General features: G+C 35.6%; 1 protein-coding gene across 6 annotated transcripts in view; it reads right to left on the minus strand.

Moving 5' to 3' along the window:
- The window catches only part of SDCCAG8 (SHH signaling and ciliogenesis regulator SDCCAG8), a 109,804-nt gene that overhangs the window by 33,382 nt on the left and 56,133 nt on the right, over positions 1-20,289 (minus strand). For 4 of the 6 annotated variants that reach the window (XM_039697864.1, XM_039697865.1, XM_039697862.1 and 1 more), the window contains 3 exons: positions 19,273-19,400; positions 17,071-17,179; positions 9,863-9,994 (listed from right to left, as the gene is read on the minus strand). In XM_039697864.1, the coding sequence (XP_039553798.1) occupies positions 9,863-9,994; positions 17,071-17,179; positions 19,273-19,400 (369 nt within the window). The remainder of the gene's footprint in view (positions 1-9,862; positions 9,995-17,070; positions 17,180-19,272; positions 19,401-20,289) is intronic. The other 2 variants (XM_039697863.1, XM_039697866.1) reach the window with 2 other exon arrangements.

The following is a 20,289-nucleotide window of genomic DNA, read 5'->3' on the forward strand; positions in this document are numbered from 1 at the left end:
ACAAAGAGCAAGTTAAACAAACACATAATAATCTTATTATCCTTTCCCATTTCTTTCATATTTTCCCTCATCACTACTTTTACCCAGAACCAGCCTGAGAAGCCCTGCTGAGAAGCACACACAACACTGTCTGGAGTACCCTGAAATACAGATGCTAAGTAGGTCTTATCATACTGTCCTTCCTTTTAGACACTTCCATAATCTCTATTTCACTAAAACTTTTTCTAGCAGCAGTTGAGGGATAACATATTTAAGTCCATATTTCTAGAAGCTAGCCCAGTGCCTGTTGCTATTTGACTTCTACCAATTAGCACTATCACAAGGCATTTAATTTCTTGTAGGATGGCAATTTTTTTAGAGTGCACTCAGAATCTGATAATGAATATGACTGGAGCTCTGAAGGTTTAAGTCAGAAAAGAAATAGGCAAATAAAGTTCTATCTGTGTTTCATTTGACAAAAACACTGAAAAAAGTTGGTCCCTGGTCTCATAATGCATAAACTAAGCACTTAGTGAAAGATGGAAACAAACTGCATGATAAGAAAATATCACACCTTCAAGTGTAACATTGGCATGGAGCTAGTGGCACAAGACACATCAAGGCTAAACAGATTTTAGAACTAAAGGCTAAACAGATTTAAGAACAGGTTAGATTTATATATGGAAAATGAGAGTATCCACAGTTAGATACTCTTCCAGAGGAACAGTATTGGATCCTGCAGAAGCAATCAAAACATCGAAGTTATTGGGAAAAAGCAGTCTTCCAATAACCTTGCAAAACTCCATCACTTATGATATTAAAACATAAATTATCATTAGTTTGTGTCTCCTTCTCTTACAATAACCTTGAAAGGAGGCAGGTGAATAGATTTTGTTACAGAGCTGGTAAATTTTCATGACACACTTGCAAAGCTCTTTAAATGTTACTCATCTGTCTTCATTTTCAGTTCCCCACTATATCGGAACGGAGGGTTTTAAATAGCCTTTGTCTGAAAATCTCAGAATCATACACAGTGATCAAAACTAGAAAGAAATCTGCTACCACTTAAAGTAATTTGCCTCATGGGTTAATAGTTAAATTTTACTGTAATTGTGCATTCACTGAAGGCTTAATAGGAAAACACCAATTACAGTCAAATATCCTGGCTAGGTATTTGCTGCTGAACTACTGCATAGTGGTAGTGTCAGAGTGGCTATTTGAAAAGGGTTTGGGTGGGTTTTTTGTTTGGTTGTTTTTTTATGATTTTTCTGACACATCACAAGAATATCACAAAAATACAGGACAGAAAATGAACTTTAAAAATGCAGATGGAAAACAATATGGAAGAAAGAAAAGAAGGTGATTATAATAGTCAGGGACTTCAAGTTAATTTTTTAGATGGTTAAAAACATTAAAACTTATTAAAGATTGTTAAATGTTTTGGGAGGAACATGGATAGTTAGGGCTGTCCTCCAGAGTTTACACTACATTGGAAAGGCTATTACTCTTTTGGAAAGGTAGAAAACTTTATTCTGTAATTCTGGGTACATTTGAGCAGGTAACTTAAACAAACTCAAGCTAATTTGAATGAACAAGACAGATATACTTTTTGGTACTTTGTCTTGCCATTAAACAGCTATGTTTGTATGCTCAAGACAGCAAAGTAGCACATTGACCCAGCCTGCTCACTTCTTATTTCACGTCTCTGGGGAAAGTGGTGAGGAAGCTGGTCCATAACTACCACCTTGGACCAGAGGTGTTACTACCAGGCACTAAGGGCAAACTGTTTCAAAGAAGATATACTGGTGGTGAAGAGATAAACTGGTGTATTAACACAATAATGTACGACCACCAGAAGCAACCCACATTCAAAATTAAAATTCTTGCAGGTCTGTAGCAAATATAGGAGAATAAAATGGGGTTCCCTGGAAAACAATGGGCGCATTTCTGTCCAGTTATGCACATCTTTTTCAGTGTCAGTTATGATCTGCATAGCGACAAGCACTTCTAGATCTTGCCGAATCAAGGAGAGTCTGGGCTGAGCTGTCAAAGACATCACCTTTATCCACCTCCATTTTAGAGGAATCAAGAATGCTTCGTTAATGCTAAATTAACATTTAAATTTGAAAACCAACAACTGTGCTGACAACAGAAAGTAACAAGAACAGCCTGGAACCTTATGTTGTGCTGTTTTATATCACACATATTTCAGGGCTTTTTACATTCCTAGTAGACAAGAACACAAGCTTACTATTAGTGAGCTGTAGGCTTTGACTCAGTTCATGATGGTATGAATATGAACTATCCTTCTTCTGTTTTGGAGAAGGCAGAATACATTAAAGTAGTAGGGCAGAAGATACTCTCAGAAGTGGACAATTACTAGACTCTTGCAGAGGGGGTGTAACCCAGAGAGTTGGTAGCTGTTGAACACAGAAACAAACAAACCTGGCTATTTTTCCACCTAGCTATTCTTTGAGACATGGAATGATACAACTTTCCCAGATATCATCTTCCAGTTCCTCAAACAATAAAATTGTGGTGGCCAGCAGTCTTGATGTGCAAAGTGAACAGAGACATTGTGACTTCCCCTCTACACCTTCTTCCTCATATTGACTGTATTGCTATGCAATTAAATCAAGTGCAGCATTAACCAATCCTTAAAGAAGGTAATTCAGATAATTATCAGCCCATTAACATGACGTCAAATGCAAAAGAAGGCTGCAACAAATTCAGAAATGAAAGGACATGGAGAGGTAATTGGAACATGAGAAACTGAAACATAAGCTAGATCAAGCAGTTTTGATGACATGAACCCTAAACTCTTTGACAGTTCATTTTTTGATAAAGGAAATGCAATAAATCTTACCAACATTAACTTAAGCAAAACATTAAATATCATACCCATCAGCAATTGTTAACTAAGTTGTTGACAAGTATCTGACTAAAACAAAGAGCAGAGCCAACAGCAACAATTGAAAGTAAAGAATTCTCAGAGAATTTCTTCACATTTAAACAGATTTTTGAATATTTTGAATTATGACTCAGCAGAAAAAAAGGAGGAGTGGGCTGATAAATTTAAGAGATGTTATCAGCTTTGAGAAAGTCTGCGATACTGCACAGAAAGAAATAGATGACTCAGAAGATTGAAACAGCAGACATGGGATGAAAGTCTTACACTATATATTCAATGTGTTCTCAGTTCATAGTAAATGTCTCTGCTGAAAACTTGAATTTACTTGGGAGAAAGAGGTCCTGGATGCACTTCTTAGTGTAGCTGTCAAAAGGCAAACGTGACTGTAGGATTCATCCGTCAATGAATTTCTAGTAAATATATCAATTCTATATATACAAATATATTTAAATGTCCCCATCCAAGACCCAAGACAGTTTTGACTGCCTATATTTAAAAAAGATCAACAATCAGGACACCAAGGTGATGAAGAGTTTATTGCAAAAAGAAGAACAAGGAGGAAGACTTTACCTATAAGGAGAGGCAGGACTGAATAGACACATCCATTGTCTACAATTATTTGCACTACCAGAGCAGATTCTTTTGAAGAACTGCTTGTTCTAATTTTGGCTCAAAGACTAGTAGGTACAAACAAAGCAGAGATTAATTCAGACCAAAAATAAGAAGGATCCCAATGAAAAGATCAGTGGAATAAGTTGTCCAAATTGGAATGGTGAGGCCTACAGAGGAGCTCAATACATTCTCGAAGAAATATATATGTGTATAAACTATATATATAGGTACATATATTTTAGATACACACACTTGGAAACAGATGAACACAGTACTCTGTGACCTAGAATACATTGTACAGAACATTATTAAGTTCCTTAAATATCTCTCTGGAAATTGGCTAGGATATTCCCCTCTGCTTCTTATTTGCTTCTTAAAGCTGAGAACTTATTTGCACACAATTTTGCAGCATTTTATGAAAATCCTGTATTTCACTCTTTGTATACTTCAATTTTTCTAACAACTACAAAAATTTTTGCTTTGTATGTTTACTGTTTAGGTAGTTGGGAGAATAAATCTTTAAAAACAGTGTTTGGGGTCTTATAAAGTTACACAACTTATTAACTACTTTGAATGGGAATATTATACATATAAAAGCAAAAATAATAGATGTATTTATACCACACTATATATAGACACTGAGAAAGGGAAAAAATAGTCATAAAGATATATAGTAAATAGACAAATGGTTAATAACACAGAAATAGGGAGGGAGAGATTCTGAACATACAATTTCTATTCCAGAGAAATTGAACTGTGAGCTAACACCCCAGTATTAAACAAAAGCCAAATACACATTCAGACTCTTGCAGGATTTGCAACTTATATATGTGTGTAAGTGTATACACACTATCCATTAATTATTTCCTAGTAGCAGGTCTCTGGAATATACATTTCTCAATCTAAAATATGAGTCTATTAAATAGTAATAAAATAATTAAGTAATAGTGAAAACCCCAAGGTCTGGACAGAGCTGAGGGTTTTATCTGTCTGCACTGCAGTGCTGACATACGGTGACCACAAAGCTTTTTACAAACCCCTCGCACAAAGGGCTGCACAAACAATTATGTATCTCCAATTGCTATGGCCATCCTGCTACAGCAAAACCACGCCAAAGAGATGTGGGTGTGAGTGAAGATGCTCAGGAAAAAGTGCAGCACACTGCTCTTTAGACATTGAGACAGTGTGAGCATATCTACATCTTTAATATCAAAGGTTCTATGGACACTACCTACATTAATCTCTATTTTCAATTTAAAAATTAATGCACTTTAAACTAAAAAACTGCAATATAGTGCATTTTTAATCCATGACTGCATTGCTAAACAGATGATTGGTCTAATAAAATACAGAAACAATTACCTCACTGTCACTTTAAAAAAATATACTAATCTATCGGTAGAATAAGGAAGACAATGTATTTAACTGAGAATGAACTGGACTGGAAGAAAATAAAGGTCTTTCAGGTAATGACATAACCTAAATTCATCCATCCATCATTGTTTCTTGTAAGCACACATACACAAAAAAAAGTACTTCAGTTTTAAGGAGAAAATGTAAAATTTCAAATGCAACTTGATTGCTCCAGTTAACAAGAAATAATTTTAATTAGTAGTTCTACTGAAGATTTGCCAAGAAATCCAAAATTTCTATTCAGTAGTGTAATAGTGACAGCAAACCAGCTATTGTGATTTTACATAGCAGATATTTGAAAATGCTGGTGTATTCTCTCTAGATATGTCTCAATTCCCACAGATAACGTGCTCTCTTAAGCATACATGATCTTGCATACACTACCACTTAGCAACAAAACAAACAAACAAAAAATTAATCCTGGAAAATAGCCTTTAAAATCCTTGTCAATCTGAGTATTACATTTTCACTTAAGTGGTCTCTTTAAAGGTCCGTTTTAGGTACCCTTCCAGATAAGCTTATCCATAAGAATCATACATTTGCCATAGGTAGAAAACAAATATAATTTGTCACATGTTGTGCTATACAGACATTTCTGCACAGTTGCTGCACCACACTAGAATGTCTGAAGGGGAAGACACCCCAGGTAGTTGGCTGCAGACACATATCAGCAACATGGCACGTAGTTCCAATTTGACACATAGAGTCTTTATAAATCCAATGTCTATGAAGTCAAACAAATCTCCTTCTTATTTATAGTAACAGGCGAGAGCAGATCTCTGCCGTCTTGTTACACAGATGGTTGTAACATTTTTATAGTTAACTTACAACCACTGATGCCTAAGGAATAGACACACATCTGCCCCAAACTGCCAGTCCTGTAGGCTCTTCTTTTTAACTTTAGCTAGCAAAAATACAGTCAAAATACGTCAAACAGTGTCACCTCCAAAAAGCTACCACAACAAAAAGCCCCACACAGATTTGCATTAAATGTATTGTTATTATTAATGTTATACAGATTGGACATTGATCACACACATTACAGCAAAAATTACATTAATATGAACTGCAGCCACAAGATCTGAGAGAAAATCCATAGCCTCAAATTCCATATGCTGAACTTTAGAAAAATGTTTGGGAAGAAACTCATTGAGGCTTCTAAATTTATGTTTTATTAAAAAGAATTTAAAAGAGTCTTATATTTCATATAAACTACTGTCCAATTTTTTTTTCTTTAACTGTTTGATAAAAAGTAAAGGCATGTCTGGCTCATCTTGAAAAAAGGAAAGAAATTGCCTAGGATTTTCTTCTCCTGCTTGAAGGTCTTCAGCAGTAAATGTACACAGAAAAGAGCTAAGCTATGTTTCATTAAATGCCTCCTATTATAGACACTGGCTGTCCACAGAAGCAATCCTCTAAATAGATGAGTTACAATCAAATACTTGTTTTACAAGAAGAACAGATGCAGAGAAGTAAAGCCATAATGGAACCTTGTAACTACAAGAGTTGTCAATTAAGTTCAGTGAAAGCTTGAACAACCCGATGAAATCCTGACCCATGGCAGCTTGGGCAAATAATACTTCTTCATATATACGTTCAAAAAATAATAGATCTAGGGAGGTTCTTGTCTTTTTCTTCTTCCTCTTCAAATTGGAAGAGAAAAGAGCTTGTGAGAAAGTGGATCTGCATTTACAGAACTGGTCTAACTACAGAGGTGAAAATGCACACCTGAGAATTCAGTTTGAAAAGAGATTAAGGAAGGAATGAACCAACTTTATACATACAGTTGCCCAATTCAGTTGGCTTTGAATTTTCCTTCATGTGCAATCTATTCAAATTATGTGGAGTGAAGCACCAAAAAAAACAAAACAACCAAACTAAAACCCAGAAGATAGAAACCTTTTAGGTTTGCTTCATATTCTTCTTATTGTTGGCTAGTTTCTACCTTTACAGCTGCCTTATAAGAAATTCTGTACTATCTGCTATCTCCTAATTTCTACCATGAACACAAATCTACAGAATGGGAATTTGAAGAATTTAATAAGACAGTCTGCTTTGCGGTTAAAAATTTATAAAAATGGACTCTGCAACATAACAGACAAGAATTTATGCAAGATTCATATTCATGATGACCAACTCCACTTGGACTCATGTCACCTTAGCCCTGCAAATTGTACGTATTTCAATTAAAGTTTGCATCAGTAGCATGCAACAATTGTATGATTTAGGATGGACATCTACTTCTTTTAATACCATATTTCACTGAGTAAAAAAACCAAAAGGGCTGGGTATTTCCACTGCACTGCAAGGGCTGATTCTATATCCTGTTTAATGACTGGCACTTAAAGTAATATCTTTCTTTGAAATTTGTTATTTAATTTTGGACTATACTCATTTGCAGCACAAATTCAGGAATGCAACTATTATGAATGCCAAAACATTTTTGCTCCAAAAGAAATTCCGACTGATCATTTAGGGATTGTTTCTTCCACAAAATAGTTACATCAGGGACTTTCATGCTGTCCCTGGATAAAACAAGTATGGAAAATTATATATTCTCAAACAAATATCATAATACCTCATTATTAAAATGCAAATGTTAGGTTCCAAGTTTAGCCAAAATCATTGCAATACAAGAATTTTTCTGACGATCCAGAATAACAGCAGCTAGAAAATTAGGTCAGAATGCACTTTGTGGGACTACTGCAAAATGACCACTGCTATTTGTAGCTGCATACAAAGGAGACACAAATGTGTTGAGAAGTAGACATCATCAACAGTATTTTCCTGAGATTATTAGTGTCTAAGTGATGGATGAAAATCTGAGGCAAAATACATATTATTATTTCTTTTTCTGCTTTTACTAAATAGTACTGTCAGATCTCTATTTTCAAAATCAGAGGAGAAAAATTACTATTTTTATTTAGTGAAAATCCTTCAACATAAATATATGCAACTGGGGGATTTATTTGTTGGAGTAGTTATTCCTCCTGATTTCTTCACCTAGATTTGTGAACTTCATGACAAATTTACAGCATTTGGGAATTAATCCTGAAAATCTACTACAGTTTTCACAAACAAAATTAAAATGAGATTACACTGATTTTTTTAAAGCAGTGTAGAGTATCAGCCTTGTCACTTATTAGTTGGAATTTAAATTCATAGAGTGCAAGATGACAATTAAAAATATGTTAAAAGAGCCATCTCTTAAAATGCTGGTAAAGTATATTGTTCATGTTTAGAACACCTAATAATCTCTGCCATATTTACATATTCTAAAATATTAAGTAAGACAAATGCTATTACTGCCCTGTTTTCTCTGTTGTCTGCAAAACAGCAGCAGAAGGTAAGGCATTGCCTGCAGCATGACCACTCTGCTTTCAAACCACTTTTGTGTTCTGGATTAATGCTTTCAGCCTTTTCTAGTGTATAATCATTGCTGCTGCAGCAGAGAATGAGCAACATTTTCCAGTAGATCTATCTTATTTATAAAAATAGATAGAGGAACGGTTACCATAAAAACTTGCAAAGCACTTTTAAATTTTACTAGATACTCATAATTCTACAGAAGAGCAGCTAGGAGAAAAAAGAGGGGGAAATTTTTCTCCTGAAAGTAACCTCGAATTCTCAGTCCTGCATATGATAAGAATCCACCATAACTAAAGATATCAAAAGGGAGTGAGATAAATGGAAAGATTGTGTGGTTACACAGATTAGGGACGCAGTTGCAGTGTTCTGAATTTCTTTGTTCTCTGAGCTATAAATGATGATGACAATCCAAGGTTACAGAAGAACAGGATGAGGTACAGACAGAAATCTGAAAGGGAAGAGGAAAGAAGTGGTTCTGGACAACTGAAATGAGCACATGAAGTGCTTGCAAGAAAGAAAATTATAGACAGAGAATAAAGAGATGGCAGTAAAATAAAAAAAAATCAATACTTTAAAGAAAGGAACATACAGGACTGGCTGCTTTAATACTTGCAAGCTCTGCTCCTCTCAGGTGGTCAACGATGAAAAAAAGCAAAAAGAATTTTTCCCAGTAAGGGCTGTCTAGTCCAAATAAAGTTAAACTGCATTTTGCCTTTGACTACTGACAAGATGTAGCTTGGATGACTGGATTTGCAGAGTTACCTCTCAGCCTCCTCTTTACTTCATCCTCTACCTCCACAAGCATGTCAAACTCCCTCCAGTGCCTGTTACACTTAATGTGGAGTGGAAAGCAGAACAAGAAAGCATAGATGAACTTTCTGGAGCCAAAAGGAAAAGACTCCACAGTGATCTTTGAGGAAGTCTAATCCATATCACAGCACAAGCCATTATCAGTCTGGATACTCTGGCCAGAACAGTCAATTGATATTGGTGAAAATATTTCACACTAGCCTTGCTGCAGCTGCTCCCAGCTCATCCTGAGGAAGTCACTGCTTCTCTGCAAGGCTAGTGGTGCCTGGAAATGGTCAGTATTTGTCTGGTTACTAGGATTTTCAGTAAGATTTGTCTGTTTATACAAGTTAAATGATGGTAAACCTCAAAAATACAACTATTACATGGCATAATGGAACACACATCTGTACTCTACATTCACATCACTGAATAACCTCCTCTGTCCTTACTCCCCAGCTCCCCCCTCCCCTTTTTTTTATAAATGGTAAGACTATTCATACAAGTTAGAGCAGAGAACAGCCGAAGCAGCCCACACACATATGTACTAGGTTTAAATTCTTTGGAAGACTATGTTGTTCAAGCTTTCCTTTTATTTATCCAAAATGGCACAAGCAAAATATGTTAAAAAAAACCAACTTGACAGAATGGTTGGGGAGGGGGAAGGAGTGGTCATTTCATAAGGAAAGAATATTACTTTCACACAACCTCATGTCATTTTTATGTTTACACAACACGACTGGTACAGTTGAGCATATCACATACTGACAGATTAACAGGACCTCCTACCTTGACTTCATTCTCTCATGCATTCTCCCAAGCTGGATACATTGTTGGTCCAATTCATCATTCCGTTTCTGCATCTTCTCCAATCTGCCATGAAGATATTCTTTTTCCTGACTAAGCTGGTTGACTTCAGATCTACAGAAGTAAAACAAAGCGATGATGGATGTTGTCAGATTTCATCCTGCAGTGTGCCATCAATATGTGGCTTCAGCATTTATAAAATTTCATACATTTATATGTAATGCATAAACAAGCTATTACTAGAACTTACAGAAACAAAATGCTGTTTCAGATAATCTAAAGACAAAAGAATATGTTACTGGTGGTTATCTTCTAAATATGCCACTGGCAATCACTCAATTATAGGTTGGCTATGCTAATTTCAGCCTAATTTAAACAGGCATGCCATTTGGCATTATGCATCGATGTTAAATAAGATCAATAAATGTAAATTCATACTTGTTAAGCAAGAATTTGGCTAACATTTTGAAAATTATGAGCAAAAGCTAACATTTAGTTTAAAAAAACAGCTACTAAAACCTTGTTCAACCTTTACTCTGTTTTATAGGTTGAACTCTCAACAGTTCACAGGTTGAACTCTCAATAGTGGTACTGTTTTAGAAACTTTAGTAACCTCTTATGTCTAAAATAACATTGCACAGATTAAAAAGACATCAACAACAAAACCCCCATAAACCCCTCCCCCACAAAAAATACTCACACCCAGCCAAAAACCCAAAGCCTCACTAAGAGGAAAATTAACTAAACTTTCAAAAATAACGGACAAATCATACAGGCACACACTAATCTACATAAAACTCAGCACAGCCTTTAAGAATATTAGTCACTTCTAAGCAATTCTTATTCTTCACGGGTGAGCAGAGACACCAGATCCATGAATGACCTGGGACTGCTACTTGCTACATCTCTAACCATCAGCCCATGGAGAAACAGGCATGAGCTGTTTCTTAATATCAGGAAAAGACCTCAGATTAAATAGTGATAAAATATACATTATGCACTTGTACAATTTTAACTCTTTGGAAAAGGTTAATGAGAACATGTCAGAATCTGCTATACCATCAGAAAGTACGAATCAAAAGCAAGCAAATTTGATTTATGGCATCTGCCACTCCATATCTCAGGGTTAAAAAGCTTCAGATATATCTTTAAATCATGAACTTAAATATGCTGCAATTACAGCAGAAAGATACTTTACCTTCCTGGCTGTTACAGAATGCAACAACAACTGACATTCTGAAAAATACAACAAAGTGCAGGGAGGAAGGAATACTCCTCCTTCAAAAACATGTTACATTGACAAGTCAAATCTAGAAATGACAACATGATCTTTTCATGTTTAAATAGAGAACAATGCATGGTATCATCTGTGAATCTAAAAGAACTTAGCAAAGGAAACTTTGGACTGAGACTGTGTGTAATTTAATTTAGATTGAGAGTTACAGCTCTATTAAGGAAGATAAACACAAATACATCAGAATTGTGCTGATAGATTTGTACATCAAACTTCCATGCACAAGAGTTTCTTGGATGGGTACATAATAGTGGGCAGCATGTTATAGGAAGGTAGCAGAAACTGAATTTTTCCACCGACCATTTTACAGAAATACTAGTAACTTAAATGTCAGCATTAACAAAGCATTGCCAGCTGGACCAACTGTTATCACACAATGTGAATGCAGTCTGTACTTGATACTGATACTGTAAGAAAGACAACCAGCGGATAAAAGCAAAGGGTCACTGCAGAGCAGCTCAAAGAGACCTGACATGGGACCATATTCAATTCTGCGTTCCCTTTTTGCCAGCAAAATTCAGCAACAGCATCTGCCGTGTAGGAATACAGCAAATTATCACATTTGTTGGGTTTCCCAACTGGGAGATCCTGTTTTTTTTTTTTCTGTATTTATATGTGACTGTCTCATTCATGGAAACAGCAGAAGCAACTTTCAAGGTGACAAAATTCTCCAAGTTTTACAAGGACTTATTCATCTCCATTACACTTGAAGGTGCCCAAAGTCTTTCTGGAAAGATCAAGTAATGCAAGTCAACCAAAATCAAAACACTACTGAAATCACAATTAATGAAACAAAAGTAAGTAATGAATTAATTAAAACCACAAGTATCATAATCTCCAGTCTCTAAAACAGAGCTCTAGATGCCTGATGCTTTGAAGCACATTATGAGTGTTGTCTTCTCCTAAAACATCTTTTGTAATTACAGGTAAACACAGAAAAAAAAAATTCTAATTATGACTTTACTCACACAATGTCCCTTCCATGTAACTAAGAGTCTGACCACCAAGACTCAAATATTTAATGACACTAAAGTTTTGAAGGACAGCACATATGAAGGACAGAATGGTTAGGTTCATGTTAAAAGGTTCACGAGTGTTGGCATTAAAGAGAGAACACCAGTCCAATACAATATTGCCTACCAAGAGTCTTCCATCTTCACTTGTCAACGATTCCCTCTGCATCTTTAAACACACCTTCCATTCACCTCAGTTTCCAAATATTAAGACAGCTAATTCCATGTGATATTTTAGTAACTGCACTCATAGTTGGGTTAAAAACCCCAAACCCACCATAACTGTACTAAACCTGTTAACTGTACTAAATGCTATAGCATATTTATACAGGAGTAGGAATTCTACTCAGCCAGAGGCAGGACCAGTCCTGTGTAAATGCTTCTAAACCACTCTGCTCCCAAGGTATTATAGCAGGAAAAGAGAGGTGGGAAAGTGTCAAAGCACACACTGTTGAACTTCAGAGACAGTACACTCATAATGCCAGGGACAGAGGCAAATTAGAGAAATCTGTGCAGTAATCATTGTGTCTGATGGATCCTGCACAACTGAAGGACACAGCATGGATGTGCTGATGTTGCTCCACCAGAGCTACTCTGGTTCCAACAGTCTGAGCAATAAGCTGTGGTGGACTCAGTAGAAACTGAAGCATGCAGGCATTTGGAGTGCTGCCACTGGAGCTGAACTCAGCAGGAAGGGGCACTTCTGCAGACACAGGCTGGCCCCACAAGTCAGGCTGTCACGGATCTGTGTGTGCTTCTGAGATCTGATACACTCAAATGACCTGTATGAAATCACTGTTATTTTGAAACTGCACAGAGCAAAGCTACAACAACACATGAAAATGTAAAATGCATGCTTGTAATTGGATGCATAATAGATTTTGCCAAGTCTCATTTACTTGTTACTATATCAAATATAATTGATGGGGGCAGAAGCAACAACAGAAACAAAAACCCCTCTATACTTCAGGATCCATTTAACTACCTCAACTTCTATTTAAAAACCACTTTAAGGTTTTATCTACTATCTTTGCTGGAAGAGTCATGGAAAAAACCCCAATCAGGTTAGCCTCCAAACCATTTAAGTACTAAAGGAAAAAAAAAAGATAAAAAGTTAAATAGTCAAAATTAAAAGTCAGTCTCAGGATATCTTTAGGATGAGCTGATTTTTGAACACTAAAGTGGCAATGCTGCCCTTACTCCTCTGAACTAGCTTTTTCATTTCAGTGCTTTTTAAACATTGCCTTTTCCTGCTCTTGAAACCAATTGTTTACTTGCACAGAAATTAACACACGCTCTAAAATATTTTCTGCTGATGCAGTATTGTTGCATCTAATTTTAATGACAGAATCTTCAGACAGACTGTTCCCCATCTTCATACAGCTACCTTCAACAAACATTTCACTCCTGGTATTGAATGCAATGACTGCAGTCAACCAAACATGCAGAAAAATAGTTCAGCCGGGTATGTGTTCTTTACTTCAATTAAACTCACACAGTTGGATGCCTACTGTTGCCAAACCAGTAATATAATTTATACATTATAGTCCAAACAGTAAAACTACACTAAAAGTCATTTAACAATATTTATAACACCATAAAATACAGTGTTAAAATATATGAACTGCAATATGTACCAAAATTATAAAATTTGTTTCTCATCATCAGTGATTAAAACCAGGATCATTGCTCTAGCTTCAATACTCACAACCCTGGTGACAGATTAGAATTCAAATCTTAATGATCAATTTACAATTAACAAGATAGAAGTGAAACAAATTAAACCAACCATTATATATAATGAGACCCAATGGACTCCCATTGTTCCCCTTAATTACAAAACGCAAATCACAAATACACAGTGGGTAGTGTTAAGCATTAATCTACAACCTAGAAACTCAGACAGTGACAATCAGAGGGAAAAAGGAACAAAACAAGACAGAAACAGAGAAGAAATCAACAGAGGACTATATTTTTAAACATGCCTATGCATACGAAAACCTTCACAGACACTATCTTGTTTCTGCACAGCTTGAGGGGTTTATAATTCGTCTGACATTGTCTTTCTGACACCTCTCTGTGTAGGGACTAGCTCAAAAAATGGTTCCAGCTTACATATAAACACAAAAACTTCAGTTTAGATTTCTCAGAAAACCTGAATTAAATATAAAAATATATATTTTTATATTTATTCAGATCATTCAACTGATACTGCAGAAATATGTCGTTGTCACAGATAAATTTGAAATGTCTTTTATTACAAATGAGTACTTCCTATCAAACCAATAAAATTACTGTTGCATCTGTTATTAAAATAGCTCAAGTGTTCTACCAATTAAATAATGGTATTGGTATCACACAGTAATTTCTTAAGCCCATGGAAAATAAGGCACAAAGGTTCTAGAACATTAAATATAAAAATATATGTGCCATTCAGATCATTCAACTGATACTGCAGAAATATGTCGTTGTCACAGATAAATTTGAAATGTCTTTTATTACAAATGAGTACTTCCTATCAAACCAATAAAATTACTGTTGCATCTGTTATTAAAATAGCTAGTGTTCTACCAATTAAATAATGGTATTGGTATCACACAGTAATTTCTTAAGCCCATGGAAAATAAGGCACAAAGGTTCTAGAAGTACAGCAAGAAAATACACATCCAGATCCAAAATTATGGTAAGGTCAAAAATATAGAAAAAATGGAAAAGTATTTTCTGTGAAAAGAGGGCATGCTGTTGCTCTGTGATCTGCCTTTATTAATGTACAAAAGCACTAAGTTATAAAATCTTCCCCAAATTATTGGTTTTTTTTCCAGAAGACAAAACTACAGTATTCTATCCCAGAATGTCGTTTTACACTGCATTCAGGGACAATGAGCTGAAGACCGCCATTCAGAGAGGTGCTCCTGAGGGATACCTGCCCATCATGCATTTAGAACTTGGCTAAAATAATTTCCTGCATTTGATCTCCTGATCACATCACTTTGTGAAGCATCTATATCAGTCTGTCGTTTTCCACCACCTCCAGTTCCACCTTGCTGTTCTCATTTTTACCTTCTATTTTTTTGTCTCTACCTATTTCTCTATCCCTGCAACTGAATGCAGCAGTTCCCACTCCAATGAAGGCAAGCTCAAGCTATTTTAGGACCACTTCTCAGAACCACGTTCATGCATTCTTCCTTACATTTTCTTGTGTAAAAAATACCACTTCCTGGAGATGCAAGAGGGCTCCTTTTCCCATTTTCAGGTCCTTGACATAGTCAGCTAATGCTGCTAGGTGGAGAAACACTTGGCAATCTCTAGTATTTATTTTCAGAGAATAATGTGTTTTCACAGTATGTTTTCTGTCTTTCCTTTATCCTTTACAGTTACTAGTCTGTGACTGTGAGCTCTAGCAACAAAGTCTGTGTGCTTTTTTATTGCTGGAATAATAATATGATTTGAATCCATTTAGATTTTGCATTACTTTAGCAGAAGAGCTCTGCTTTTTCAGAGGAAAAATTTTCTTTGCTTCTCTATCAACTACCCCTTACAACACTTGCATGGAAATATTGCTTACAGTCCCTCAAGTTTCTCATTTCTTCCCCAAACACTCTGGATGGAATTCATCTCCCAACTTCAGCCACTTAACAGCTAGTCAACACTTTATATTCAGTGGGAAGCAGGATGGGCAGTGGAGGCAGTACCCATGGGAAATGAATATATTTTATATATTACAGACATTATTTATGTTTATTACATACATGTGTGTGTGTGTGTGTGTGTGTGTGTGTGTGTGTGTCTGTGATCGACTTAAATTCTCCTTTGACCATTCCTGGGAAGAGGGTACTCGGGTAAATGAGCTCTCTCCCTGAGTGAATTTTGTCTCTTCTACATTACCTCAAGAGGATGATTAAATCCACCCAGCAGAAAAATCCTGTCTTGAAAACCAATTTTATCTTTGCTGGGTGTTTTCCTTAATTTCCACCAGCCATCAGATGAATACTAGCCTTAATTACCAAATTCACTTTGCATGTCATTTACAGAAGCTGCAGAATGCCAACTCTCCACTGAAGTCCAGTTTACCACTCTAAAATATGAACCCCAAAAAAAGTTTCAACAGATACTATTTTCATACTTAAAAATGTAAAATCAAATTATTTGCTGCTAAAGAACTGTTTTCTTTAGAAGATAATTCTATCTTCCAGAACTTTTGAATAGATACCTCCATAGCTTTGTATGTCTTTAAATTATTATTACTTCCAGGTGTTGCTCTCTTCCTCAGTTTTTAACGGCTTTGAACTTAGATCTGCTATTGGTTGATAAAAAGCAGCAGCAAAATCAGAGCATCAACGACAAGCAATTTTGATGACAATTATTTTATAGACAATATCCAGTGTGTAGTGTAGTACTGTGAAAAGAGTACTAGAGTAAATAAATAAAATTATAACAGTTTTGACATCATTGAATCTTTAGCATTTTTCATATAACTTCAGATAAACTTGAATTGTAGCTTTTTAAACAATTTTCTATCCTTCATATTAAGAATATGAACACAAGGAAGAAAATTCTATGCAATTTTTACATTGGAATTGTCCAAAAAATTTGAATTGTCAGAAACATAATCTTAAGGGGCATATATTATACCAAATTCTTAAGGGGCATATATTACATTGATATGATATATAATACCCGGGACAAAATGAAAAATATTAAAATACAAATAAAAAGATAAAGAAAACATATATTATACTGAATTCTTAAGGGGCATATATTACATTGACATGATATATAATACCCAGGACAAAATTAAAAATCAAAAATATTAAAATACAAATAAAAAGATAAAGACACGTGTCCTAGTAATGAAAGAGTCAGGTTAACACAAACATACTAACCTGTATTTTTCTGACATTTGTTCCAACTTTTTTGCGAACACAAAACATTCATCCTTTAATTTTGCTATGAACGTATTCTGGGAGGTCAGCAATGAATCCAGTTCTTCTACTAGAAACCATAAAATTATGATACTATAAAATTACAATTATATAAATGTATAGATAACATAGAAACAATTTTATATATTCTTAATTTCTTTCTTCTAGTTCATTCTACTTTGAAATGTTTTTTAAACTTCAGCTACTTGGACATCATCACTTACCAAATTAAGGCTCTATGTCAGAATTAGCTGAAGTGTTAAAGAAATGTTGCCACCGAATCTGGTCTTGTAAGAGAAGAATCACTGTGAAGACTAGATATCTAATCTGGTGGGCTTGCTTTTTAGCTAGAAGTTCACTGACATTTCTAGGAGGAATAAAATTGGCAAGCCATGCTTTAGCAGACTTTTGCTTGCTCAACTGGTGCAGAGGATACACCAGCAACCCAAATGCTCACGCTGTAGACTCATTTCAGTATCTCCTTAAAACAGCAGTTCTTTTATTTACTGTGTCCTGAGCTTACCATGAATAATGTAATTTTCTATTCTTAAATGAAAAGATTTAGACTTCCTGCCCAATGACAATTGAAATGAAACCATTTTCTAAAGTAATTTTCAGTTACTATCAGTTTGGACTACACCTAAACTCATGACCTAGAATCCAGATATCTTTATTCTTTCAGAAGGAAGATACTGCAAAATGATCTTTCTTGATTTCTGTTTTTAAAATCAGTGAAAGCATGACCACTCTTGCCCAAATTCCTTGTATGTGTGTAAGGTTATGATAAACAAGGTTTTCTTTATACACATTATAAATGACTATAATTTTCAACTCCCTCTAATTCTACTAAAGAAACATAAAATCAGACCCAGACATAATACTGTTTCATTTTTATATACAGGGACAATTAATGCACCAGGAAGGTAAATTACATTTCTCTTGTGCAAAATCACACATGGTCATATGCAGATGTGCTGGCTAAAGGAGGAAAAAAATTATTCTGAGAGCTTCTTTTCTTCTCCTACAGTGTAGGCAGCAGCCATAATGTAGCTGTTTGCATTCCCTGAACACATGGAAAGGTTCTCTAGTACTGTGATAATACTAAAAAAAGGCAGAAAATTAAATAGCATGCCTACTACCTTATGTATTATCCAACACTCCTTATAATTAATATATGTTGTATAGTTTTCCTGAAAGTATTGCATGACTGGTGGGTAAATATGGTATTTTGTTAAACACATAAATATATCGTGTTCTTTAACAGCTGAAACTCCTCCTCCCTTCCATGCTTGTGGGTTACAGATTTCATCTCTCAAAAATGCCTTTTTTTTGTTTATTTATAATATGCACCTCTATTAATGTTGCTGGCATAGTACTTCATAATACAAAAAGCTCTTTTTTGTTTGTTTGGAAAACCCATTTTACTTCCAGATTAAAGTTAGATGTTATTGATGGGCTAAGTCAATGCAATGAAGTCTCCTATTATGAGAACCTGAAGTATGTAAGGGATTAAACATCTTTCTTCTAGACTGAGGATGTGGGGGAGGCACATGGTAATGCTAAAAATGTTTGAGGCTGCAAAGATTAAATAAAGGAACATATCAATTTGGAGCCAGTGAATTACATCCAGCTGCGACAGTGAATTAAGAACCGATTAATGGCTAAAGCTTTTCTCCAGTTTGGATGCCGAAGCAAACTCATTAAGCTTTTAGAGTAGCTATAATGTGTGTACTGTGGGAACTGTTCAATGCTATTCAGGAGACTTTAACTGTAAGCTCGGAGCATTTCCCGCAGAGCTTCTGATGCTATTTTCTTTATATAACATGTGTGCCTGAAAATCCAGCCAAAAACAAGCCCTTTGTTTTTCTACTTTGTTGTGGTCTCTCTCAGCTTTACGTTTCTTGAACACAGGTAAATAAACTCATAATCCAGATGGTGCAGCAGATGTGAGAGCAGCACTCTGAAATCAACAGACAGTGGGCAATACTTTCCATTTTCTCTTTTAAACGCTAACTAATATGTAATTCGGAATCTCCGGTGTAGTTAGCATCTGCTCCCTTCGGCCAGCCAAAGGTTACAGGTGTTCCTGATGTCATTTCACAGTAAGGCGTGGGCCTGGCTTGTGAGTGAGTGCCCAGGCTCTAATCTTTCCCTACCACCTACCAGTTTTCTCATGCTGGGCCTCCATTTGCTGCATCTTCTGTGTCAGCTCCTGCTCTCTTTGCTGGGCCTGAAGGGCTCGGGCCTTTGCTTCATTGCTAATGCTGTGCTGAATGTTCTCTTTCTCCAATCTACAAAAAAAACCAAAGAGGAAATAAAGAAAAATAAAAATCATATAGTGAAGAGGATAAATTAAAAGGGCAAAGCAGAACATTCAAATAATAATAATAATAATAATAATAATAATAATAATAAAAAAAATCTGGCCAAGCTTTTCACATTAAACATTCTCCTCCCACTTCAGGTTATAGAAACTGACCTTTCTCTTACAATGTCAAACATTCTGCAGTGACTAGCAGAAAATGAATAAAAAGTATGATCTATTTCCTGAGAGAAAATTGGCCCTGCAGACAAAAATAGGATTTTATTTTTAAAAATTTTAATCACAACCTCTTTTTTATAAGGAAGCTTACCAACATTCACCCTGCACTGCACATATTATTTGCACTTTCTTTTAAATGCTATTTGTTTAATTCTGCAATGAAGCTTAGGGACCTGACCCTGAGATGGACTGGTTCCCAGTGAATCAGCAGGAGATAAGTCAATGGGAGCGATTGCCACAGTGCTCGTGATACAGCTACTCTGAAAGCTTAATGAGTTTTCTTGAGCAACCAAACAAGTTTTAACTATTAATTTATGTAAATAGGAGATGAATGCATCCATGACAATAGAGTAGACTGCTAGCACCACACAGGCCCAGCCCCTTGTGGTTCTGCTCACTGGGGGGTTGTACAGGAAGGTCTAAAGCCCAGTACTATTATTGAAGTATGCAGGCAAGAGAGCAATTTACTTGACCAGATATGCAAGATGGGGCAATCCACTCCTGAGGCAAAACAAATGCTAGACTACCACACTCCATTGAAGCATTTTATTTAATGTAAGCCAAGCAAAAAGAGCATGGAAAATAAAACCCCAAAAAGATATATGCATGTAAATTAGAAAAGATCCTGAACTGTAAAT

The sequence above is a fragment of the Passer montanus genome, unplaced genomic scaffold (genome assembly GCF_014805655.1).
Source record: "Passer montanus isolate IOZ18808 unplaced genomic scaffold, ASM1480565v1 scaffold12, whole genome shotgun sequence".
In the NCBI taxonomy this organism is placed as follows: Eukaryota; Metazoa; Chordata; class Aves; order Passeriformes; family Passeridae; genus Passer; species Passer montanus.